Consider the following 27,077-nt stretch of genomic DNA (forward strand, 5'->3'; position numbering starts at 1 on the left):
GCAGTAACAGCTTAAACAGTCTGCACTAAATATTTCATAACACAGAAATGTTTCAATCTTTTCTTCTTCTAACATCAATAGTTTGTCTTATTTTTAGTTAAGAGCAACATCAGTGGTTTGATTTCTTGCTAGGAAAGTGCAGCATCAATAGTTTGTCTTATTTTTTAGTAAAGTACTAAATTAATTGTTCTTTTTAATAAAGTGCAACATCAGTCTTTTTTAGAAAATGAAGCATGTGGACAAATATAGCAAGCAGGATTGTACTTGCATACTTCTGGAGAGAGTAATGGGTAAAATGGTAATTTATTTTAAGGAAAGTGCAACACCAAAGTCTTAAAAAAAATTGAATCAATGATATACAGCAACAGTATAACAGTATGTATTATGATGCCGTGAAAACACCATCGGCATTTGTTATGGACGTCCATTAGCCATAGGCTGAGTTGCACTGTGCTAGATTTGGCGCATGAGGCAGACATTTTGGACAATTCCATGCTTAGTTCCAAATCTGTGGGCCGTGGCTACAATGCGGTCTTTCTGTACGTAGAATGCCCCTATACTTTAGTTCACTCAACTTCCCAGTGTCAGTGACTCAATTGCCCTCCCTATTGTCCAAATTGAGGTGCAATTCAAGATAAATTGACTCTTGCTCTTTGGACTGCACCCTAGCCCTCTATCTGTTAGTACTAATGGAGGCCAATGTATAAATAAGTGTGCGCTTGCCAGGAAAATCAATATCCATGTGACCCTTGAGCTATTTTTTCTGTGAATAGCCTACCCCAAAAAATTTAACAAATAAAACACAACCATGTCAGTTCAAAAATGTATTTTACAACAAAACTATTAAAAAACAGATTCTGAGTAAATCTTGAGTCAATAGTCAGAAGCTGTGATTATAGTTTTATTATTAGAAGTACAGTATAAAGTTTTATGTCACAGTTATGTGTTATTGCTTACAGCTGCTAAAAGTTTATATGGCACAGTGTTGCCTATCCAAGGACTACTGAATATGATGATAATAAATGATGGGTTTCACCCATTCGTTAAACAGGAATTATCAGAACTGGCCAGGCATTCCAAAAATATCATCATCACTATCCAACCATACATTTTCTACACCACTCACTATTTTCAATACAAATACTGGAATGTCGGTAGTTAATAGCTTCATAGAACCAAACTAACTGAATCGTCTACATTAACACCATTGTGTAAAATCTAGTACGCTGTTGACCCCTAGTGTAAAAATCTGGTAATGCAAGACTTAAACGGCGCAGGAGGCAGCCGACTTTGCACTGAGGAGTTGTGTCTGCGAGATGCAATCTGGCGCATGACTCGAGCCGTGGACGGATTGCTGGTTGGTCTCCATGGCAGCAGCGGACACCATGGAACACTCATACGCCTGGTTGAGTTTAGACCATGTCCCTGTTTCTTCGGACTGGTTGTCTCCTAGACAAAAAAAAAACAACCCAATTATATTCTGGAAGATGTAGGTCTATATATTTACCTGCTGGATGTTCACAATAGCTTCAAGTACCTGTCTCTGAGGAGCAGGATGGACATACTGCCCTCCTGGGACAACCCGTTGTTGGGATGATGACTCCTTTTGGGTCGTTCTTTACCGCTGTGTAGACCTGCAGTCGGACAGTGATTGATTAAGGGACACTAAATCTTGTCTGCTGGCACAGGTGACCTGGGTGCTATTCACCCCCTGTTATGGGTAGGATGCTATGATGTTTGAAATGCCTGTGCCAGTGCATGCTTTTGATAAGTACTCCATTTTGGAAGGAAGCACTGGTGTGATGGACCACAGTGCTACCATAGTTTGCTAATATGCTTACCTGACATACGTCGTTTTTGGCGATCTCGTCCTCGTCCTTCACACTGGTCTCGCTCACATTATCCGCCGAGGGCTGCTTGCAGAAGAGACCTCGAGTTCTTCACAGTAGAAGATTTAAAATTAGAGTTGCCTCTCAAATCACTGCACCCTAGCTTTATAAATTATATGATAACATATATTATATGTTATAAATTCAAGTTTATGGTCAAGGACCCAGGCGGTGACTGCACAGATCCCGAGACACATAAATTGCTTTTACAGTGTGGTTTTATCTAAGATGGGGGACACAAAGTCACATGACTTAACTTCAGGTAGACACGTTGCCAATTTTATGACATCCTTGTGTTTAAAAAAAAAAGAAAGAAAGAAAAAGAAAAAAAACTGATTGCTAAATAAACTTTTTGGGGTAATGAGGACAGCAAGAGTTTATGACTTGACATATGACTTAATGCACTTAACCCTAGTAAGACTGGAGGCTTATGATTTGCACATACAGTATCTGATTTACTGCCACCTTTGGATTATGCACTTTGTCATACAAATCAACACGTTTGTGAACGTAATCCTGTGTAAGAGCTGGTGTGAAGTGTTCCTTTGCAGATAGCACCAAGATAAGGCCGTTTTTGATACAACTCATGTATTGGTGTAGCTTGCCAGAGATTTAGTAAGTAAATCCAGTGCTTGTGTTATTCTCTGTGAATTTGATGGTGCGTTTAGGTAAGTCAGTTTTAAAACCAGGGTAGATCTTCAGTGGCTCATATCTCTATGCAATGAGGGGCTTCTTTCCCGTCCCCTCTAAGCAAAGATACTGAAGCACCAAACTCAAAAAGAGCGCCCAAGTGCACTTGCAGTCAAGTGCAGAATGCAATTTGAAGCCGAGCTATTGGCGGCCATGCGGGGTCATACCTCAGCGGCTCCATTTTGTCGCAGCGAAATGACCTATTTTGATGCGTAATTGCTGTCGAACAAGCTAAACCAAGCATGTAATTGAAAGCGTGCCACTTCCACAGACGGGGAGGGGGGCACTGTGACCAAGGCAAGTGCGAGGATGGAAGCGCGAGATGGAGGCGAGTCAAGAATGCATGGCGAACGCCGACAGCCTCGTCCGTAAGCCAGCAAAACAACAGCAAAGCAAATCAGCTACTTAGCAACGGCTCCGGTGGAAATCAAATGGAGCGGATGCTCCAGCTGTGTCGTCACTCAGCTACGCGGTGCTACTACATGCTGCCACATGTGGCCCCCCCGCCGCCTGGAGACACTCCCATCACACGACTCACGCATACCAAATTTAAGTTTCCGGGTGTTTTCCTTCGTCACTAGAGCAGCCCCACAAGAATGATGACCAATGATAATAACAAAGCACTGCTTTTACAGTAATTTGTAACACCATGTTTCTATGATGTATATATTATTTATGTAAAATGAAACCTCCATAGTCGAGCGTAGTTGAGATTGGTCAAATTTGGCCCAAATCCATCCAGCTACCCGTTATCTATACCATCTGTCCTCATTAATCTCATTCACTCCCAGACATTTTCACTGAAGCAACCCCCTTTCGCTCCTGGCTATTTTATTGGATTTTGACAAATTTTGCAAGGCCCACATAATATTGTGTTCTATTGCTATAAAAACACAGAACCTACCAAAAGAAAGATTAGAGTCTCTTCTTGCATCAGGAAAAAAAAGTTTGTATCTATTTCCGTTTTGCAGCAATTAACATTAGTATATAGCTAAGTTTTATCATTATTCACATTCCTGGTGAAAACAATGGCAAAAAGAGCTTGTTGCAACATGGCCCTGGCTGATCTCTTATACTCTGCTGCCACTTGCTGGCCGTTTTTTGTAATAACTACTTTTGCTTTAAGCGACCTCTTCAGGTCAAAAGCTGCATCAAAGCCTTCTTTCTGTATGTTCTAACATTAAAAACAACAACAACAACGTATTAATACGTTTTTGGGAGTGAAGGACAAAGTATTAAAACACACAATTTATATGTTAATAATTAATAATAAAGTGCACAACTAGCTACAATATCCACCAGAGGCCTCAGTTTGTTTACAGAGTAGACATGTGGATAGACAAACTTCAGTCCCACCATGAACCTTAACTCATTCAAACGTTTTATATGTTTTTGGGAGTGACGGGCAAAGTATTAAAAACCTTATTTAAATGTTTTTGTGTTTGAATGAGTTAAGGTTTATGGTGGGACTGAAGTGTGTCTATCCACATGTCTACTCTGTAAACAAACAGAGGCCTCTGGTGGATATTTTTTTCTCATTCATTCACTCATTCGAAATAGTGACTGTTGTCTGCATCATTTATTTCTGAAATGGAAAACAAACAATTGATGTTGCACAAAAATTAAAGGTAGCAATTCCTCCCTCCTCACCTGTAGCAGTAGCTGACACAGGCGGCGATGGAGAGTAGGCAGATCAGGAGCACCATGCAGGAGGCGACGACTACGTTCCTACGTTTCTCCTCCTCGGCCTGCTGAAGCTCCCACCATTCCAAGTCACTGAACTGGCAGCGCTCGCCCATGTAGCCCGCCACACAGCTAGAACAGGTGAATATTGATTATTTCAATTACAGTATATTTTGTGAGGATAATAATGCCTGTTTGACTTTGTCATACAGGTATTGAGTGAACAATGTGTTTATTATTGTCCCCTGTTGCCCACCTATTGAGGATATCAGTTTCTGATTGAGGGCTAATTTGGGCAAATTCCCCATTGTGCCATATGCCCATTGTTGAAACTGGTGACATGGGCTACTTTTCCAACGTTCTTTGGGGCATTACTGAGTGAATCTTGGAGGGGTGCTGTTGGGGACCCCCCAAAAATCATATACATTTTCAGTAAATGCAAATATCAGTGAGTTTCAGGTTTGTTGAGTGGCCTAAAACGGCGATTCCTTCTTTGGATGATTGATAAACACAGCCATAATAAACATATTGTGAGCGTCAAACAAACATGGGCATTACAAAATATTTTGTAAAGGCATCAAAACAATATGCATGGACAAGTGTGACTACCCAGTGTACCCATATTTCCTACAACAGCTTTATAAATGTTGCTGTGGGTTTCATTGAATAATAGTGACCCCCTAGTGGTTGAAACCATTCATTATAACAAGGAGCCTTTCTCTGATGGATCAGTTCCAAGTTAATAAGACACAGGTGAATTACTTGCAGGCGTAGGTTTCCACCTCTGGGAAGTAGAAGCAAATGCCCTGGTACAAGCAGTATGAGTCATGGGTGGAGGGGCAATTCTCCACGGAGCTTCCAGGGTGGCCGGCCGTGATCGACGGAGGTGTTTTGCTTATATCTAGAAATAAAAGAAGATGACATGGAATGAAACTGGAATTAGCTGCGAGCACACTTTGACTTACATGTACATGCCTGTTGCTGTGGTAACCAGACAAAGGTGCGCTTCGTCTTTTCAAGCAGTCTGCATTTTTGTTGCAGTTGTGGCTTTCCAGTTTATATTCATCAATATATTTTATTTTCTGTTGCTCTTATACTAGAATGATATCATATACCCACCTACACACAAGTGTCCATCACTGGTGAAACCTTCTAGACAAGTGCAAACCGGGCTGCCGGCATTCAGGGTACACTTTGCGTTAGGACCACATGGTCCTGCCGAATAACACTCGAGCTCCTCTGACAGACACCATGTGGAAACACATAAATGAATTACAATCATAGTAAAATGAACAGCTTTCAATTATTTTTCATCGATGCTGTTGTTACCTGACACCATCTTGTCTGTGAATGTCCTCGTGTCAACTTCTGAGTCCACAGCAGCTTTGTTAGAGGGTGTGTGTAGTGCGCTTTCATCATTGAGTGTTTTATCTGGGAGCGATGTAACACCCATGGGCTTGTTGTTGAACCCTAACCCTATGAAAACTGAGAGTCAAACATTCACACCGCAAAAACTGAAATCTTAAGTAAGATACAATTTCTTCAATTTAATTCAATTTGCTTATTTTGCCTTGACAAGTTATTGGTACTGGAAGCTTAAAACAAGCATTTTCCACATTTTAAGATGACAACTAACCAACATCAAAGGCCCTGAACTGGGGTTTCATAACCTCCCTGCCTGACACTCTGGAAAAGTTATCCAAGCATAAAATAATACTTGTGTATTTTAAGAAAATAGGTATATTTATTACAGCTTGAAAAAAGTCAACATTACCTGTTTTCATTCTAAAAAATACTATTTTCAAGACTGCTGTGGTTGATATGGGCATAGTATTATTTTCTTATTTTTCAAAATCTTACAGTTAACTTTAATTTAAATGTTTTTCTTAAAATTTCTATGGTCCTTTGTATCCCTATTTTAAGTATGCATACTTAAAAGTACAGACATTAAGCCCCTAACCCAACTATCTCGATGGGACTTTCAAACTTCCAAATTCCGATTGGTCGTTGCAAGTGGATACATAGAAGTCAGCCTTTTCAATTCATCCTCAATGGGTGGATTGTACCTCCAATCCCTACCCATATAGGTTAATAAATACATCTTTATTTGCTGTACCTGGTTTAGCAAGCGGATGCACCACTACAACAGAAGCAGGTTGGACCAGGTCACCAAAGACACGATGCAGTTCCCTCCCAGTCCGCTTGTGCACGCTCAATAGCTGCTGGTGCTCCCTGTCCACGAACCATAGCCTGTCTTCAAATACGGCCAGGTCAAATGGCCAGCCTGGGCCAGTCGGAAGAGGAAATTGTGAAGGTCAGTGAAACAGGTGAGCGTCAATCAATAGACCATGGTCATTTCATAACCTCACCTACTTGGATCTCTAGCAGGATCCGTCGTTTGGAGCCATCCAGGGTGCAGGTCTCTACCCTGCTCCCGTCGCACCAAAATAGACGATCCTCAGCAAAGTCGATGGTCAGACCTCCGGGTGCAACCAGGTTAGTGTTTGCGATCACTGTGCGGTCCGTCCCAAATAAAGAGCAGCTTTCCACAGTAGGTTGGTGTCCGATATCCGCCCAGAACAACTTCCTCAAAATAAGAAACCAAGTGTAGTATATATGACGTTTTAAGTCAGTACATATGATAAGGATTTTCTTAAATACGTATTTTGGAGTATAGCAATACAGTTCATTGTTAAACTGACTTGTCCAGAGGATGAACTGTGATGGATGTTGGCTTGTCGAGTCCTCTGCTCACTACAGTTGTCACATTGAGTCCATCCAAGGTACTGCTGACCACTATTGACTGTCTGGAAGTGTCACATTGAAATCCTTTACTTTAATAAGTCCTAGCTTAGTTCAAATTAATGAATTAGAGTGCCCCAAAAAGAGAGTAACGGAGTATGCTCTAGTCGCTTCAAATGGGGTTGCGGTGCGCCTGGAGAGTCAGGCAGTACAGATGGAAACAGTTCAAGCACATGATGCTGATTGATTTATAATACAGGGTGCTTCAAAATGTAATTGGAGAGGAGGCCCCTAAATCCACATATTGAATGAAAACATTTTTGTAACTTGCTTATTTTTAAAACTGTCCATCTACGCACCTTGTAACGGTCCAATACATTTTACGATGGATCCAGTCGAGAGCCAGCCCGTTATTTGAGTCTGGGCCGTCGGTGATGAGGCGTTGTCTGGTCCCGCCGTTCATATGGATTCGTTCGATGGTTTTCTGGGATGTGCTGGCAAAGTACACCTTTAACGTGATGAAAGAGCATAACATTAAATACACTTACCCCACTTTACTGTGACCAAATATTAAAAAAAAAATGTAAAGAAAAAAAAATTATTCAGTTACAATATCTGTCCACTAGATGTCACTGCATGCCCACACCTAAATAGGACCCTTTTGCACTGTTGCTATTTAATTAAAGTATCTATCTGAACTCTCATTCTAAGCCTTTTGTTTTTGCAGTGTTTCCCACACGATGTTAATACTTGGGTGGGCCACCCAAGTAAACTGGCCACCACCCAACACCCAAGAAGTTTTCAACCAAATATACCACATGTAATGTTAGTTCGCCATCACTTTGTGGATTGAGAGGCTAGAGCAGATGTAGTAACAGGACACACCCCACACCCGCCTGCCGGTGTCCACCCACCCAGGTAGATTTAAAATCTGTGGGAAACACTGTTTTGCTTACATGATTTGACACTGGGTCATAGTCCAAAGATACAATTGCTCCTCTGGTCTCATCCACAATGATTTGTCCCTCAGTTCCATCACTGTTTATTCTATGCACAGCCACCAGACTGGCAACAAGCAGATATGGTGGTGGTCCTAAAAACGAAAAACAAACGATTGCATGTGCAAGCTTAAATGGGCACACGGAGATAAGATGTGTTAATCGGCTACTTCACAATAATAGTGTGACTCACCAGAGGCAACGCACCGCTTGCCGTCTTGGTGGAGCTGGTAGCCAGGCATGCAGTCACATTGCCACCTAGTGGGGGAGACATGGACGCACAGCTGACTGCAGCCCCCTTTGTCTGCGGAGGAGCATCCTGCAACAGTAAAAATACAGTAGTCATGCCAGTCACTGTTAACCTATATGTAACAACTTGTAGCCTATAATATTGTGTTATTGTTTTAATGATTAACAGGGCAGCTGTTGCCTGCCACCATGCCAACTCATCTGTCTGTGTCCTTGAGCTTGACACAAATACCACAACCATGACTGTGATGGGTCATTATTTTGCATACGTTTGTGAACATGGCAAATAAAGATGATTAATCTGTTATGTGTCTTTTAAAAAGTAAGAATTGTGTTAAAAAAAAACTCTAACAGACTGAAACATTCACACTAAACCAAACCCGGAAACCTCGGCTTAACTTTAACCGCCCTAACCCAAACCCAACAGCTAATCCTCAACCTACCCCAGACCTAACCGTGATCCTAAAAAGTGCACTTCTTATACAGTAGTAATGTTAAATGTATTTCCCTATTATTTCTCATGTGAAGAAAGAAAAGTGAATTTTATTCTTTCTTTTTGATTTACTTTGTACTGATTAATTACACATAATAAAGGGTACCTGTACAAGCCTGTCCATCCTCCTTTAACACAGAGCCCTTCTGACAAACACACACGGGACCCTCATCTGTTGCTAGGCAACCATGACCACACTCAGTGGCGTTGCCTTCACAAGTTAGGATCTCTGATGAGAGGAAACGAGCACAGAAATTTTACCTTTCATAAAGGTTGTTAAAAGATGCAGCATACATGTTGTTTGCTATACATTATTTTTAGGCAGCCAGCCATTGCTGGGACCCGGAGTCCAACTAGCAACAAGCTTCTTATGTAAAATCCCTTTATGAAGTCAGATCGTAATCCTGTAAAAATGGGTGAAAGTGTGGTGGGAAGCAATCTGGGATGTAATCTTAGCTCATACTGGACATAATATACACAATAGTAGCAGTCAATGGTTTTATATCCATAGTGGTTTCTTGACTTGTTAACATGGCAAAGGTAGCAAACACTTTTTTACTTGTATGCGACTACTTTTTACTTTTACTTGAGTAATATTATTTTGAAGTAACATTACTTTTACATGAGTACAATTGTTGGCTACTCAACCCACATCTGAAAATAAGTCCCAAATGAGCACAATATTTTTTATATGTGCACTATACAAGTGTCAGTGTTTTGTCCCAAATAAGCGTACAAGCAATCGGTTGCTCCCATACAATGTCAAGGCAGTCTGAGCGTCTGCGACTCAGCGTTTTTAATTGACTCTGTTGCATTAAAGTTGTGACTGCAAGGCAAATCAACAAGAAGAGCTAAATGACATGAACCAAAACAAGTCTAATTTAAACTGACGAGCAATCTATACATAGATACAAGACAATCAAGTGTCCCACTATACCTCTGCATGTTTTTTTATCCGGTAGAAGGGCATATCCGTTGGGGCAGGTGCAGAAATAAGACCCTAAGATGTTCTCACAACCAAGAGAGCAGCCGTGGTTCCACTGGGCACATTCATTCACATCTAAGGTAAACAGCAGTAAATAGTTATAAATTTGATAATGTATAATCCATGTTGAGTGAAAGCAGCAAGGCTAGAACAACCTTTGCTACTTTGACTACCAGGGGTATAGAGCCAGGGCATTGACAAAAATGAGTGCCCGTAAGACGGTAAAAACATTGATTGTATCTTCCCTTGTGGAGGCAGCATTTGTTATCAAGCTGCCGAATTGCACATGCCATCATCATCTGTGTTGCGGATCCATGAATGTGGCAAATGTAGAAGACGCATTGGCAAATAGTTCCTCCTTCCTGAACCTCTAAACCTAGCTTTACCCAGAGATGGACTGGCACAAAAAATAAATGAATAAATGGTTTAAGCCCGCTGGCCTGGCCCGGCCTGGTCCAACTCCTGACTGCCCTTGCCTAAAACATATTTCTACCACTGATATTGGCTGATGTTGGTTCAGTTTGCTGTCTATATTCCAAATGGATTAATTGACTACAAAATAATTTAAAAGCATTGCATCAGCCCCCAAAAGACGCCGACCCACCAGCCATCTGCCCTGTATGTCCAGCCCTGGCTTTACCTAACTAATATTTACCTATTTAACCCCCTCCCTTTGATTCTATTTCTATCATATCCATAGTGGAAATAAATAGTATTACGGGTTAAAAACACATAACACAATCTACAATTTGTTTGGTCTCCTGTGCCCGTGTAATCGCTAGTGTTTTATTTAATTTTTTTATATTTTTATAAACACTACGTCTAATACTAAACCTAACCATAATCCAAATCCATAACCCTAGCCTTTACCCAACCCTGAACCAAACCCGAACAACAAATCCCATTATATTCCCAACCCAAACCCAAAGCGCTTTCATATAGTCCTACCATTGCTTGGAAATGCTAGTGCTGAGCCCAACCTAGCTACCAAGCCATGAGTGGAGAAACTCAGTGTTGGGGTGGAGTTATTTATCCAAATTGTTACATCAAATCAGATGACAAGCCAAATAATTCAGTTCACCTGGCTCACAGACACATTTTGGGAAATAGGCAGAAAATTGACTTGGTTTATATTGTATATTTGTATACAAAGTTCAAAAAAGTCAATTTTGCATAATCTTTGGTGCGACATCTTTAATAAAAACCTTACCTTCACAGTGGAAGCCTTGTTTACTGAGAGCAAAGCCAGCGCTGCACTTACAAACTCCCTGCTCAGTGCTTGAGCACACATTGACGCAGTTGCCGCTCTGTTCATCGCATCCTGATTGATAAGAATTAGCATTCATTTTGTATATTGGTTTCCAGCATTATAAGAAATAATACAAGTTGAACTGTAAGTCAAGTCAAACCTGGAAGCGGCAATGGTGAGTCCGCCATTGGCTGCATGTCAGGATGAATCACTTTGATATCAACCGGGACCTTTGCCATTTGTTTTAAGTTGACGTCCAGATCCTCGCCACCTGTGTACTTGTCGACTCGTTTTATTGCTCGGGATGCAGCGTTGGTGTAATATAAGTGCTTGTGGAAAAGCGCTATTCCCAGCGAATCAGACCTAAGCAAACAAGAGAAAAGAATGTGAAGCACACAAGTAAAAAAAGGAAAGGGATTGGAAATAACTTTAGAGTGTTTACTGAAGGGGCTGATCTATGATATGCAGGGCTTTGCCGTTGTAGTCTGACGAAACGATGGTGCTTTCTCCTTGCAGACCAAACTGTACCCAGAACAGTCTTCTGTCTTTGTAGTCAATTGAGAGTGCCTTCAACTGCTGCGAGGTTTTAATCAGCAGCATTTTTGCTTGTCCTGTCACGTCACACCGCTGGACGGTCGGGCTCATTCCACCGGACAGCCAAAACAAAAACCTGTCAAATACAGTATTTGTTTGCTGATTTGTTCATTTAAGAAAAGTATGCATATAGCAACAATTGGCAGGGATTTGCGCTTGTTCCCCTCCCTTACAATCAGCAATCTCCCGATTGTCAAATGTTTCTAAAAGACTATCTTCAGCGATTATCTATTGGTGTGGGGTGTGTTGAGTGATTTATTTATATATATATATATATATATATACATATATATATATATATATATATATATATATATATTATTATTATTATTATTTTTTTAATCTCTGATTTGCATAGCAAATGGTTGGGGCCAACAATTGTAAATGTTAAACCTGTTGAATATTTATGATGGCAAATCCGTGTACCGCAAATTGCATGATTGTGACAGAAAACGGAATGATTAAGAAGCGACCTGAGTGCACAAACTAATAGTCGGGATAAATTTGAGCATCTTCCCTTCCTTTCAATCAAAGTCTGTAAAGGCCCATTATCGAATGTCTCCAAAATAATCCTGTGCTGTAGGGGGTCTTTCTCTCCATGATATGCTCGGAAAACGGTCAGGCTGACATGTTAAGCCTGTTCAATATTTACGATGGCAGCTCCTCACATGTGCGGCGAGTGACGGAGTCCATGATTATAACGTGAAACAGAATGATAGCCAATAAGGAAGTTTGCTGCCAGATATATATATATATATATATATATATATATATATATATATATATATATATATATATATATATATAAAAGAGGAAGAACTGGTTGTATTGAGAGTTTTATATCATGTTTCACAAGTTATTCACCTCAATAAAAAAAGACATGATGAAGCGTTTGCAACTGAAACACAGTTACCAGATGAGTTACAGTAACCTAAGTAGCTTTTTGTGTTTCTTAGACTTTGCTCTTTCTTCTATGTGTTTTACAACAGTCTGGACGCAATGTGGCACCATGCAACCTCTCACAGGTAAGTCTTGGTTATACCTTGGTTAGGTTTGGGATGTTCTTTGCTGGTCATCTCAAGTACGTCACACACTTTAAAATCACTTTCCTCATCATATGTTAAGAGATGGGTTACAGGTTAAAAATTTCTGTCATAAAATTTGACTAGTGTTACCTTTTAGTGGGGTCGATCACAATGGAGCTTGGCTGAGTCAAGTGCCTCACGAGAGTCCTTTCACTTTTCCCGTTTGTATCAATCCTCTTGATTCGGCCCTTTTCCCTGCTGGTCCAGTACACGGCATTCCAAATCCAGTCCACGGCGAGGCCCGAGATGTGTTTGTCGGACGAGTACAGTTTCTGCGGAAGAAAATAAACGAACAATTTGTGTCCCTCCAAAGGCAAACCAAATCAGCTTCTTGTAACTGTGTTGGTCATGTGACTGCTTAGTTACAATGCCACAGCCTCAAAGGTGAGATCTTGGAGAGGAAAGTCAGAATGTCTGAAAAGCTGAAAAGTGTGTGTGTGGGGGACTCAAATCGTTGTTATGTGTGTACCTTATTTAAATGGAATCAATCAATTGATCCAAGACACTCCTCTAATCAAAAGCTTCAACGTCACCTGTCTGAGCAAGCCTCTCACAGATGACTTGTAGATGATTCCGGCGTGCTTGTCCGCCCAGTAGATTTGTTCCTCACTGAAATGGAAATCAAGCAGGATAGAAGATGCCACCCCAGCCACCAGCCGTCTCTGATTCTTCCCGTCCAGGCCCATCCTGTGTATGGATTTGCCTTGGCCGAAGATCAGGAAGGGCTGCAAAGCTTAACACAAGGCATTGTTTTCATCTGTCTGTCCCGGAGCAGCTTCAAATTCAAGGTTGCAATGGATCATTGCACAGCAGCACGACAAGATTAAAAGCTAAACCTTAGAAATGCCACCAGTGATGATGCCCAGTCAGTGCAGTCAGTCAATTCTCTGCAGATGAATAAAGTATATGCAAATAAATGAAGTGCCTTTGCTGATGCGGATACGATTTTTTAATAAATATAGCTGGGGACTGTCAGGTCATATTTCCATTCAGGAGGGTAATGGCTTTGGGATAAAAGCTCTTCTTCAAACTTTTTTTTTTTTTTGCCTTTATGGACCTGAATCGCTGGCTGGAAGGAATTAGGCCAGGGTTTAAATTGTCCCGAAGAACTTTTCTATTGCTGTTTAAGCAGTGAGAGGTAAAGATTGTAGAAGTTTTAGCTGGTTTGTGAATAAAGTCTTTATAAAGAAATGATAGCAACAAAGACTTTATCTATTTCCCAATAGTGTTGGAAAAATAGTTATTGGGGTGGCCTTAAAAGTGAGTGGCAGACGTTGACACATGCCTTATTTGTTGTGTTGTTCTATCATGGTAATATCACTACGTGCAACCATGGATACTGCCTCGACTCTGCGGAATGAAGAAAAACAATGAGCGATGGCTGGCAAGCAACATAATGAAATTGAGGTTCATGGAACGGTCAGCATTATTGTTGAATTTGTAGGTGGTGTTCATCCAACACTATGAGAACGCATGTTTCATTTGTACCCGGTGGCAAATGACGGTGACTGGAGAACGTATTCATTTTAGATTACTAAGAAAAGTGTGAGCTGTCAAAGTGGGGGAGCTATCGGGCTAGTCCTGTGCCCGCACCTCGTAAGTAAATATTTCACTGTCCCGTCACAAATCACCCACAGCTTTACTATTTAAACACCATTTTCCAAATACCAGCTGCTAAATTTTCATGGTTGATGTCATTGACATTTCATCATCATTGTATCAAAATTACAAGTGTTTGCGTGTACAAAGAAGCTTATACTCTTATCCCCCCCATTTCACTCACATAGCAAACACATAGTCATTTGGAAAAAAATTACAAACTTTGGATGATGGATGGATGGATGTTACACAGCTAGCAAATCTTTTTTTTTTCAAGTTTGGGTTTCGGATAAACACGACAAAAGCTACAAATACAATTCTCTAGTCTTTGATAAACTCTTTGAAAGAAATGCTACATTTACAGTATTTTATGGATGGATGAATCTTATTATATGTTATTAATAATTTATGATATTCTTTTATGTGAACTTACTGATTGTTATTGAATTCTGATAATCAAATATCGGCAATATGCAACACTGTTTATTTATAAATCTCTACCAGTGTTTACATTTTCAAATGATCACTACGCTAGCATTCCTCAAAAATCACATTATATTTCTAGCTACATTTTTAATCAGGTAACTAACTACTAAATGTATCAGAATACATTTGTGAAGTAACCCTGAGTCCCAACCCTGAATGTCAACATTTAACAAGAGAAGATTTTAAAATTACAACATTATTCTTGTAATATTACCGGTACACCTTTTATTCTGAAAAAGAGCCTGTATTCTCTCTCGCTCTCTCCAAAAAAAGGACTATACTCTCAAAAATATGCCTTTGTTCTAAATTTTTTTTATAATAATGCCGGGATGTGTCATATTTATGTGATATGTCAGCGCTTTTAATTGGTCTAAGCTAAGATGTTTGTTAAATTGGTACTACGTAGGTTGAATTTCTAAAATAATACAGCATAATAATTTATTGCAAATTATTTTGTGGTCTTCAAGATATGGGGGAGCCTGGGCCTCTAGTTTGAGAGCCACTGTGTTTGATAATACAGCTATATATCTAAGAAGAGAAGAAAAAGAGAAAAAAAACACAATATGTACCTCAATCAGCATCCCAAACAGATGTACTACAATTTCCCCCCCTAAGACATTTAATGGCGAAACAAACTCACCGACACAGCTGCTGTTTCTGCCCGCCCGTGTCAACCTCTCGTCCCAGCATGCCGTGCCCAGGGCCAAAGCGCCACTATTTTGCACCGTGAGATAGATCAGCACTGTCGTGAGCGTCGCAGCCAACATAATCCCGTTCACTTTGCCTTAGGCATTCCTACAAACAGCCCCGGCGTGGAAGAATTTCCCCGAACGAAGCGACATCTGCGCATGGACCGTTTGCATGTCACCCTGTGGCGAGGGTTACGACTTCACAGGTGTCCCAAGTCTCAAAGTGAAGATGCTAGAAAATAGCGTGCACATCCTGCGCATGCCCCGCGTTGGCCCCCATGCTGCCAGTCTGTTTTGGAAGCAAAGATTGAAATTCCTGACACCCCCTTGGTAAATTTTGCACAAGCAAACCCCAGCGCTAGAGCGAAACCTCCTTTAAGTCAGTGTCCCGAGGCAGAATGTGGAAAATGCCAGCAATGAGGTCGGGCCCTGTAGAAAAGTCCCACACAATAGCAATTTGGCCTCACACCTCCCCCCTGAGAGACATGTCCCTTCTCCATGTAGATTCCTGATTGTGTCTGTGAGACTTACATGACAAATCAGTTTGGGCTTTAGGGTTAAATTACATCCATGCAGCTATCTCCTATATCCATCATTTGTCCTCAGAAAGTCACAAAATGTACTGCCTACTATAAACAGAAATGTGATGATCTCATCTCACCAGCACAGAACAGATAGTTGTTCTGCATATCACTATACGTCGCTGGCATAGATAGATGGACAAGGATTAATATGTTGTAAATAAATAGATTTCAAACCAATTCAATTAAATCGGATAATTGGTTGGGAATCTACTGCCTATCCTATTCAGGGCCATTGGTGAGCTGGAGCCTATCCCATCTTACTTGGATCTGGACTGGTACAGTATCTCCATTCTGGCAATACATTATTTTGTGTGTTTGTTGTGAATACAGTATACAGTATAATGATTTACAAGCCAATTAGGTGAAAGTGGATAATTGGTTGGGAATCACTTTTCTTGGCGTGAGAAGCACAGTCATCGGGGAGGGACTCAGATTAGAGTCGCAGATGAGGTGGCTTGGTAATCTTTTTAGGATGCCTCTTGGACGCTTTCCTGGTATTCCAGGCACAACCCACTGGAAGGTGGCCCTGGGGAAGACCCAAGATACGTTGCAAAAACTTTCAGCTGGCTTGGGAACCTCTCTGGGATCCCCCGATAGAACTGCAGGAAGTGGCTGGGGAGAGGGAAGTCTGGGCTTCTCTGCTTAGGTTGGTGACCTAAACCCCAGAAAGTAGAAGAAAATTGATGGATCACTATTAAAGGTTAAACTGAAGTCAACCCTGTCTAACTTTTTGGAGAGAGAAGCAGGTTACACCTTGGCCTGGTCACCAGTCAATAGCCGAAACTTCCTCCATCCTTTTTATCGTCAGTTGGGTTGCGGATGTGTTGGAGCACAGCTTACTTTGGGCGAGAACACCTCCCTATAATCCTGGGCTGGTCACCAGTCAATCGCAGGGGACATATAGACAAACAACCATTCACGCTCACATTCACACCTATGGACAATTTGGAGACCTCAATGACCCTAGCGTGTTTTTGGTGTGTGGGAAGATAGATTCAAGAGTATCCAGAGAAAACACAAATTCCACTCAGGAGAGCCTGAGATTTGAATACCAAACGTCAGAACTGTGAGACAGACATGTGAACCTCCAAGGTCAAATTCAACTTGGGTAAACTCCAACCATTCCTAAATGACATGCACTTCCTCAGTCACGGACAATAGACTCGTTTTCTGACACCAGAGTGTCAAATAGTCCCCGAGGTACATCAGCCCCTGCAAGGAATGAGTAATTTCGAGAGAACGGCATTGGCTGAGCGCATTACCCTTAATTGTTTGGAGAACAACTAGCAAATGTCAGGGACTAAACCCTCTATTCATAGCCGTTGTGACTGCGAGTCTTTGTCAGCTCCCGAGTCACCAGTAACTTCGTAGAAGAGCACTGCAAGATTTATGCAGCTCACTCAGTCCTTGAGTCCAGCAGTGGCCGGGGCGATGACCTTTTCTCACAATTCTTCCACCTCCTATGCTGGATGATGAACAATGAGCGCAGTAATATGTTTGCTTTTCGGCTGTCTTGGGCATCACTGCAGCCACATTTCTTCTTACACATCATTGGGGAAGAGGCTAAATCGGAAACTCTTCAGCTCAAATAACTCTCAGTCTTTATGCTCCCTATTTCAGGGGTTTTCAAACTCTTGGGGAGCTATTGGTAATAAACTAATAATATATATTTTTTAACTCTCCCCTGTTAAAGCCTATTACAGGGGAGATTACCTCATAATCTTAACGCTACTTAACCATAACCAGTAACTTCCATGTGTACCCTTAAATGCCACAGAAAAGTAAAAAGTTGAGTATTTTTAAAGAATAAGTCAAATATATGCCATGTTAAATATTTATAGACAAACATTTTTGTTTGTTTACCCTTCCAACCAATTTCACTAATCCCCTACACACCAATATAGGTTACTTTGCCTTATTACCGGAGTTATATGACATTTCTGCTGTATTTCATTTTATTAAAACACATGGAAATGTACATAATAGTCTTAAAAACAAATATACACATTATAAAGATGAAAAGTGGCAACCTTTCAGATGAGTCACATTGTATAAACATTTGTCAGGTAAGGCATACTTGGATGTTGTTGATGACAGGAAGTGACTATGAATGAATGACTTGACTAGTCTAGCATATGATATTCATATCTAACACATTACATTTTGGCATTGAATATCACAAGAAACCACTTTGATTGATAATATGCGCAAGTCCAACAACGGTGTTGGCTTGGCGTGACACCCTCTGAAAATTTTTAACTGATATAAGGCTACAAAAATGGATAAGGGCATGCATAACAATATCAGTCAACCATAGAAACAAACCTGTGGGAGTGTTAAATAAGTGCTTTCTAAATCGTAGTAGTGCATCTTTTTTTTCTCTTCATTCTGCTGCGTTTCTCTTGGTTGCACTACTTCCAGTTGTGTATATTACATTTTTTAGTCTTAGATTTTAGCCTCTATGTGTTGCGCTCTGTCTTTACTGCCTAGGAACTTCAGAGTCAGTTGTGCTAGTCAATGTAACTTAAACTATTAGGAATGAGACTGTTTCTTTAATCAATAGCCAATCGGATTTCAAATTCACAAGCTGGCCCACAATAATTTTAGCATTTTTCCGTCACATGGCTATTGATCAGAGCAAGACATGTTTGATAGTAAAACATGTCTGCAGCAATCTGCCCACATAACTACGTTTAATCATAAGCATCTCTGGTGCATGATGTATTTTATGAAGTGTTTCTATGTGTTTGTCGTGTTGTTAGATAAATATTGATTCTGAATTGTACCAGATGATGTATGTGGCACAGTTGTATTTTTGTGTGGTATTGATGGTTTCGATAATTGTGTTGTGTTGGTTCTGGTATTAAGGGGTGGCTTAGTCGGATAAATCCCCACTAAAGGCCCAGGTACCAAATGTACAGCCCACCACTGCTAAATTCCCATTTATGTCTTTAGAAATGTATGTGTTTTAACTTCTCAATGTTAACTTTTTTCAATGGTTTATCAAAGGCATTTAAATGCAAATAATTTTTCCGAGCACGGCGTTCTGGTATCAACAGAAATACTCAGACCGCGAACTGTCACTCTTGTAAGTCATCTGGGAGTCGATACTCGAGCGAGAGCACAGCAGCAGCCGTTCCGACTCGTGGGTGGGCCTCCTTGCCCAAAGCTCTGTTGGATGAGGGTTCATGTTCCTTTGCTTCATGGTGATAGTCTCAAACTTGACATAACTTTCCTTCTCCAGCTCCTCTTCATCCGGAGCTGCCTCGCTCGCCTTGCAGTAGAGGCCGAGGATCTTGTAGAGCAGAAGCCCAATGAGCGGCAATGCCAAGGCGCAGGCGATGCCGCTGAGGATGACGAAAAACTGGTTCTGTTCTCCATCCTCCACATTGTCCAGTGTGTAGAAGTCAATGCAAGGGTCTTTTGCGGCAACACTACCCTTGGCCACAAGGCAAACCGAATACCTAATACCAGGTGAAAGTTCGTCCAGCAGGATTTTGCCACTGCCTGCAGTCGTCTCCGATGTTCTTTTGTAGTCATCCTCGCCGTCTTCGCCATAAGGTGAATAAACAACAGTGAGGGGAGAGTTCTTGGGTAGACCCTCTGCCGTCCATACCAGAACCGCACTGTCAGATGTTTCCTCCACAATCTCTAAGTCTTTGACCAACTTTGACGTGTCACCTTTCTTACTTTTTTCATCCGACACAAACTTCCGCCCGCCACTGCCTTGCTGGATCTTTGCAGGCTTGAGCGAACCCCTTTGGTCACCAGAGATTGTTTTTGGCTTAGCCGAGAGGGCAACTGCATTTGTTGGGACCATGGGCACGGTCGACGTTGAGAGGGTCACGCCTGTTCTCGTACTGTACATCCAGTCTGGACCTGTCGGTCCCGTCCCAGCACCGGGCATCGGTGGAGAGATGGTGGTGCTTATGGTGCCGGCCACTGAAACGGATATGGTGGCGTCTGCTGTACCGGCGTCATTCTTGGCTTTGCAGCTGTAGTCCCCGGCGTCCTTGTGTAAGATGCCATGTAGGCTCATGATGGACCATCGGATGCCGTCACCTGGTGATTCCTGTACTGTGGAGCCAAGCAAGAAATGTCAATACGAAGACCTGGAAACGTTTTGTTGATTTATTTTCAAACTCTACAGGAATTCATCATTCAATACACTATTCGCAAAAAGTTAGAGATATTTCGCATTGAGGGGAACATCCATTTCACCTTCCCTAAACTTTGGACCGTGCATGTCCAACTGTTCAACATGGCAGTACCTTTTGCACCATTTGCTGTTCTCAAACAAGGAGGAAAAAATCACAACAGGTGTGTGATCCTTGATTGGACTTACATTTCTTGGTTTAGTTAGAATTGGTATTGAAACAGTAAAGAATTGTGATTTAAACAGTACTTGTCATCATTCTTTTCACATTATGAGATGATGCCTAACAATTGAGCAATAGTACCTCGCCATTGCAAGGCTTCAAACAGAATGTTCTCAGATTTAAGTGGACACTGAGCTTCGAGTGTCTACAGCAGGTTGCAACAGAGGGACTGGAAGTGTCACAGAAAGGGTTAGAAGGCTTTGGAAATTTCCATGGATTAAACACTTGTTTTGAATTTTGCTGTTGAGCTCCTTGTTAAAGATCAGCAAGTTGTGCAAAAATCACAGATGCATTGAACAATTGGAGTTGCATTCAAAAGTTTAGAGAATGTGAAATGGAGTTGACCTGTAACAGCTATAGTGCAGTTAACCGAAAGCCCAAGATCTCAAACTTTTTGGGAATGATGTAGAGAAAATTGCACCAACACCGAGTGGTATAACTGAACCCATGCTGCCTACACCAAAGCCAGATGAATATACCAGTATAGAATTAGTGACCCCACTATGAGAACAGTTACAAAGAGCTTAATACCTGTGTTGTTGACTAGTGATCCATCAGACCGAGCCCAGGAGAGGCTTGGTGTCGGGTACCCTGTTGTGTCACATCGCAGGAGAACATTACTCCCCAGCGGAGACGTAATCTTGGTCGCAGACGTCATGACCGAGGGTTTGACACAATTGTCGAGTTCGGCACGCTGAAAGAGAACGCCAGCTAGGTTCTCGGGTGCACTGCAGGTCAGGAACAGGTCCATCAGAACCACGGGCGTGACTGCCATTTTGGATATCTCGATCAACTTGGAGATCTTGCAGTCACAGAACCAGGGGTTGTCTTGGAGGCCTAGAAATATGAATTAGGGGAATCAGGTTTTCATTGTATATACTGTATGTAGTTCAGGCATAAGATATGATTGGGAATTTGTTTGATTTAGTCTTTTTTGTCATTTTCTTGTGGGGTATTTACCAACCTTTGTTGAGTGAAAACACTTATTTTACATTATTTTGAAAAATCTCAAGGCATACCACCCACAAAAAAAAAATTGTGTATCCTTTTTTTTTGCTTTTTTTTTTTTTTGCTCTAGTTGTGAGTCAAAATTTTAGGTGTTAGTGAGGTTTAGATTCAGAGAAGCTAGTTGGTGACAGAGGACCCCATACATTCACCCAGCAGCCAGTGTCTCCCTCAAAATTTAGTATTTCAATTGCTCTGCCTGTCAAAAGTAAATAAATAATTGTCTGACTAGATTACTTGAAATGTTGTTTTAGCCTCATAAAATTAGAGCAAGGGCTGTGTATTCATAACAAGTGACTGTGCGAGCACCTGTTGCACACAATAAGAAAACATGTCCCCAGTGCATATCAAATCCCTTTAACCAGATTAGCTGTCCTAACAGTGTCAGCCAGTGCACCTAATCTAGCCCTGTCCTTTATTCGGTGTGTGGCCACTCATCAGCCACGTCAATAGATTACAGCATTTGCGTGTTAAAATGAAGTAAAAGTAACAGTTTGATCTATCAGCATTAATAATGCTACTGTTATAGACCGTTTCACTCAGTAATTATGAATGTGACATGTTTTGATTGTAAGAAAGATGGTCTTCTCTGGACATCTTCGTCAAGTACAGCATATGCCATGAAACACATAACGTATTAGTGTATGTGAAAAGGGGCCATTTCATGCTTTGGAATGAAGAATAGGGTAACTATAGCAATCCCAAGCATTGATTCGCTACATACTGGGATCAGAGATGCTAAAATGATGTCGTCCATAGCCTGTAATTACTGAAGGCATCATTGTATGCATAGTCAATGCGTGACTGAATGCTAGATTCATGAATATACGCGTATGTTTTTCAGTCAGATCATTCATTCTCCACTTAATTAGGGTGATAAATTAACTGTGGACAATGAGCTTGAACTGTGCAGTCACTTAATTAGAATGTGCTCAATTGATGGTCCTTGGCGCTCGTACGTTTGGGTGATTAGAATCAATTTGGCTAGCTTAGTAGCAGGCTGATGGAACCAACTGGCTGATGTAATTAAGACTGACCTGTCCTGCTTGTGACACGATCCTTGGTACTCACCCAGCACCACCTTCTGAGAGGCGTTTGATGTAACCGGCTCGCCATTAAACGGTGGCCAGATATCCATGAGGTCCGAGGGTAGGGTGGCTAATTTGTTGCTGGATAGATCCAAGTACGTAATCTTCATCAGGTAGGGTATAGCCTCAGCAGGAATGCTGGCAAGCCTGTTGTTGTGCAGGTCCAAGGTTCTCAACAAGGGCATCTCCTTGAGGGACTCCCATGGGAACACAGAGATCACATTGCCGTCCAGCCTCAGCTCGTGGAGCACTTTGAGGTTGTAGAAACTCCCCGTGTCCACCGAGGTGATAGAGTTGTATGTGATCCACAAGTAACGGAGCTCTGTTAGGTAGTAAAACGCTTCTGTCGGCACTCGGCGGACGCCGGTCTTCTCCACCCGAAGCTTGACGGTGTCCACCGGGACGTTGACGGGGATATCAGACATGTCGGGGTCATTGCAGAGCACGGACCTGGGGATGGAATTGGAATTGTGAATGTGGTTGAAATCTGGATGTGGGAAATGGACTCACACTTAGTAATTAATTGGAAGTTAAGATACTTGTCTAAAGAGGACTGGCAAAACTAGAAGTACTCATTCAACTCCTATTCAAAAAGGTGAAGTAAAAAAAAAAGTACAGACTCAAAAATGTACAGTACGGGCCAAATGTTTGGACACACCTCAGCAATGCATTTTCTTTATTTTCATGACTACATTGTAGATTCTCACTGAGGGCATCAAAACTATGAATGAACACATGTGGAGTTATGTACTAAAATAAAATAATGTTTTATATTCTAGTTTCTTCAAAATACTCTTTGCTCTGATAAAAAATGTTCGCACACTCTTGGCATTCTCTTGATGAGCTTCAAGAGTAGTCACCTGAAATGTTTTTCGAACAGTATTGAAGGAGTTCCCACAGGTGAGAATGCCAAGAGTGTGCAAAACAGTAATCAGAGCAAAGGGTGGGTATTTTTTACGTGGCGGCCGTGGCTCAGGGTGTAGAGACCAGTAACCGGAAGGTTGGCTGTTTGATCAGCGCTCCCCCATGAGTCATGTGTCCTTGAGCAAGACGTTTCACACACACATTACCTCTAGTGCCACTCACACGGGTGTCTGAAAGGTGCGAATGTATGGTGGTGGTCAGAAGGGCAGTAGGTGCACACTGGCAACCACGCTTCCGGCTTCCGTCAGTCTGCCCCAGGGCAGCTGTGGCTGAAGTAGTTTACCGCCACCAGAGTGTGAATGTGTGTGCGCACGATTAATGTATCCACTGTGAAGCGTCTTTGAGTGTCCCAAAAAATCGAATGCATTATTATTATTATTTTGAAGAAACTATAATCTAAAACATGTTTTCAGTTATTTCTCACTTTTTTTTTTTAGGTACATAACTCTACATGTGTTCATTCTTTTTGATGCCTTCAGTGAGAATCTACAATGTAAATAGTCATGAGAATAAAGCAAACACATTGAATGAGGTGTGTCTAAACTTTTGACCAGTGTTGTACTCAAGTATAAAATATATTTTACTGTCAGTCATAAGCCTCGTTTCTACCAACGGTATCTACCCTACTCTACTCTGCTCTACACCAAAAAGCAGTGCGTCTCCACTGCCACGGCCACCACCCGGGAGCCCCTCCTCACTTGGCCAGTGATGTCATGCTAAAGCGACCGCAGCTAGCGTGCACTGCACACACAAGCAAAAACAATGGAGAGCGCAAACAATGGTTTGTGCCTGATTATTTCAGCCTGAAGACATCGAATGAATATTGCAGCAACCAGAAGACTGCGTTCAATAATGTTAAAAAAGGTTTGCACCTCCTCACAAGTCCAAGCATTAATCTGTTTGGAAGCCATTGTTGTCCTCTCTTCATCGTTAATGGCAGCTGTTTTCCCGGGGTGGTGATTTGCGCAGCTGCAAATTGATGACGACATGTCTCAAACCAATCATTGGCCTCCAAAATAATTACATCACGTTTTGGAACTGGGCTACTTTTTTTTTTTTAACCGCAAAGGAGCAGGTAGATACCAGAAAAAGTGAGTAGAGTAGAGTAGAGTAGAGCCGGGTAGATTTGTTAGTGGAGGCGAGGCTTTTGAAGAGTAGAGTAGAATAAAGTAGAGTAGATACCTGCGGTATTTAGTTTTTGTGCACAAGCTACTTCTTATCTATATTATCATACTTTTTCTCCTAGCGTAGCTTAGCAATACAGCAGGGTAGCGATAGAGACCAGTGCTAATTAGGGCTCCCTCAGGAATTAATGGGACATTACCACACCGTAAACACGTGTTATCTCAGTACATGGATAAACGCCAGATTTTTAATCAATGTGACTACATTTTATTTGGTCAAAAAAAGCATCCACAGCTATATCGCTGTTGAAATGTTTGGTTTAGATTTGTTTGGTTGAAAAGTGTATGTTTATAGAACTGGACGAAGTGGCCGAAGAGAGGGAAGTTAGCGACCCGACCCTGATAAGCAAATGAAGTTGGATCAATTGATGGATGAATCGATATATCACTTTTTACCTTCCCTATATCATCCACCTATTCTATATCACAGATTTTTTTCTGTCAAGCAGATACAAAAAAATGGGTTAACTACACCATGTGGGAGGGTAAGGCTTAAACAATAAAACAAATGTTTTAAATTCTTATTCCATTTTTTCATATATTTTTTTGCTTGAACTTATTATTATTATTTTCAAATGCAGTGTGTTTAAAAAGTGTGTTATAATAACTTTTTATGTGTTTAAAGCATGTATATATTTTTGACATGGTCTCTTTATTGCAAATTTTCACCTACACTCTAAAAAGAGAATCGTTGACGATTAATATATTAAGTTTAATGAACTCAAGTGATTAAACTTAATGACCTCATAATTAATTAAACTTAATATATTGAATTGGATTAACTTAATTCTATCGCATGTCACCACTTGAAGCAACGCAATTAAGTTGGTCAACAATTCTCACTTTAAATTTAAGTTGGTTCAACAATTCTTTTTTTTTTTTTAGAGTGTACCACAGGTGGGTCTGGAACCTAACTCTCACAATGAACGGAGAATCACTGAACTCTTGAATATTTTAAGATGCCCAACTCAAGTTTTATAACAAACCCGTGAAAATATGAAAATGTGAAGAAAAGTTACCTGGTTCCCGCTCCATCACTACGTCCATGGGAAACACAAGTGCACTGGGATGGACAGAAGGGACGAGCCATGTTAAAGCAGCATATTAACACCAACGACCGGAGGATTTGATGCATGATTTCACCAAGAGGACCCCAAACAGTCACTTGGAGGACTGATCAGGAAAAAAGACATCAGGATTCTTTACAAGTTCCAAGGATTCCTTCCAAAAAACAAACAGACAACAAAGAAAATCGCTTTCAAAGTCCATAAGCGTCGGCAGGCTGGCGATGGACTTACAGTACAGGTCACCTGTGAGATGCTAATCGCACAACCCTCCCAGCCTTGCCAAGATTAGCCGAGGATTTCTTTGGGTTCTAAGGGTCACGCAAGCTCGGCAGCAGGCCCTTTAATCGCTAATCCGCCTCTTCCGGAAGGGTTCCCCTTATGTGACCATCACGGCTCACCTGTTTTCTGGGTTTGGTCATGTGACATTTCTTACCTGAGCTCTTACCTCTTATGCGCTGGGATGTCATTTTTAGTCAACAGCAAGTGACAAAATGGCTGCTCAGTGAGATAGATACAAATCGGTGGATTTAGTTGAGTTGGGGTTATAGTTGGTTTAGATTGGTTATGGTTGAAGTTTGGGTTGTAATTAGGATTTGGAGACTTTATGTTATTAGTGCATACTGTACCACTCACTGTTATGTGTGATATAATATTCAAAATCCATCGTTCTAAGAATATACACATATCATATTCTGGTTTTCTACACCTGCTTGATTCTCTGACACGACTGGATAAACAACCAAATTGTAAACGTAATATCTTCTTTGTGTGCCAGATGTGTGCAAACGCTCTGTCTGGCAACAGAGCGCAAAGTGTAATTTGGGATGTGATTTATGGCCTGACTGGCCCCATCCCTCACAAAAGGCCAAAGCCAAACCGCCTCTTGAAAAATTATCATTGGAATGGACACACGTTCAACATCATACATATCAACTCATTACTGTATTAGGTTTTGAGTACCAGACAGTGAAAATTATTTTTTTTTTTAGGCCTGCCCAACACGACCCTCGCAACATTCACTCTGGAGTGCCCACTGGAACCATCACAACCATTTCACTGATCAACACGAAATTGGGTAGACATGTCGATCATGGCTGGATGCATAGTGTCAATGGCCCATACCTAAAACTAAATAGGAAGTTGGACATTCTGGTTTTGAAGCAGCCAGTTTGGGGCCATTTACAAGGCTCATACTTTGACAAAGTCTGTTTTGCCCAAACAGCCCCAAGGTGTCTGAGACAGATGGATGTCACTAATAGTCAACCTTATTTGCATGTATTATCTTATATGGATGAAGCTTGGCATTACATTTGCTGTTCTCAACAACAACAAAAATGTTCAAATAGTTTTAGCTGTTTGTTTTTTTGCTTAAAACCTTGTGCCTGTGCAACGTAACGGACGCAATAGCGTCATCT

At 41.2% G+C, this 27,077-nt stretch overlaps 2 protein-coding genes across 4 annotated transcripts; both read right to left on the reverse strand.

Annotated features, from left to right (window-relative positions):
- Positions 1 to 888: 888 nt before the first annotated feature.
- On the reverse strand, positions 889 to 15,806 carry egf (epidermal growth factor). 3 transcript variants are annotated; one of them, XM_086084620.1, is made up of 21 exons: positions 15,383 to 15,806; positions 13,191 to 13,266; positions 12,748 to 12,929; positions 11,421 to 11,648; positions 11,139 to 11,341; positions 10,940 to 11,050; positions 9,682 to 9,804; positions 8,851 to 8,973; positions 8,196 to 8,321; positions 7,961 to 8,097; positions 7,364 to 7,512; positions 6,965 to 7,069; positions 6,632 to 6,849; positions 6,379 to 6,546; positions 5,592 to 5,738; positions 5,382 to 5,501; positions 5,025 to 5,163; positions 4,230 to 4,394; positions 1,842 to 1,938; positions 1,538 to 1,634; positions 889 to 1,449 (listed from the first exon to the last, which is right to left on the reverse strand). In XM_086084620.1, exons 1-21 carry the CDS (start codon positions 15,430 to 15,432, stop codon positions 1,265 to 1,267), a joined length of 2,949 nt encoding a protein of 982 aa, XP_085940746.1. In that variant the 5' UTR covers positions 15,433 to 15,806; the 3' UTR covers positions 889 to 1,264. The 3 variants fall into 3 exon arrangements, with proteins under 3 accessions (XP_085940746.1, XP_085940745.1, XP_085940747.1); XM_086084619.1 differs by having other exon boundaries at positions 13,191 to 13,390; XM_086084621.1 differs by lacking the exon at positions 5,382 to 5,501 and having other exon boundaries at positions 5,025 to 5,334; positions 13,191 to 13,390.
- Positions 15,807 to 17,958: 2,152 nt separating this feature from the next.
- Positions 17,959 to 25,952, reverse strand: lrit3a (info leucine-rich repeat, immunoglobulin-like and transmembrane domains 3a). Its single transcript, XM_086084622.1, has 4 exons — positions 25,615 to 25,952; positions 22,471 to 22,937; positions 20,926 to 21,231; positions 17,959 to 20,092 (listed from the first exon to the last, which is right to left on the reverse strand). Exons 1-4 carry the CDS (start codon positions 25,728 to 25,730, stop codon positions 19,068 to 19,070), a joined length of 1,914 nt encoding a protein of 637 aa, XP_085940748.1. The 5' UTR covers positions 25,731 to 25,952; the 3' UTR covers positions 17,959 to 19,067.
- Positions 25,953 to 27,077: the final 1,125 nt, after the last annotated feature.

The sequence above is a fragment of the Leptonotus elevatus genome, chromosome 9 (assembly GCF_054856555.1).
Source record: "Leptonotus elevatus isolate MCC_2025b chromosome 9, RoL_Lele_1.0, whole genome shotgun sequence".
Lineage (NCBI taxonomy): Eukaryota > Metazoa > Chordata > Actinopteri > Syngnathiformes > Syngnathidae > Leptonotus > Leptonotus elevatus.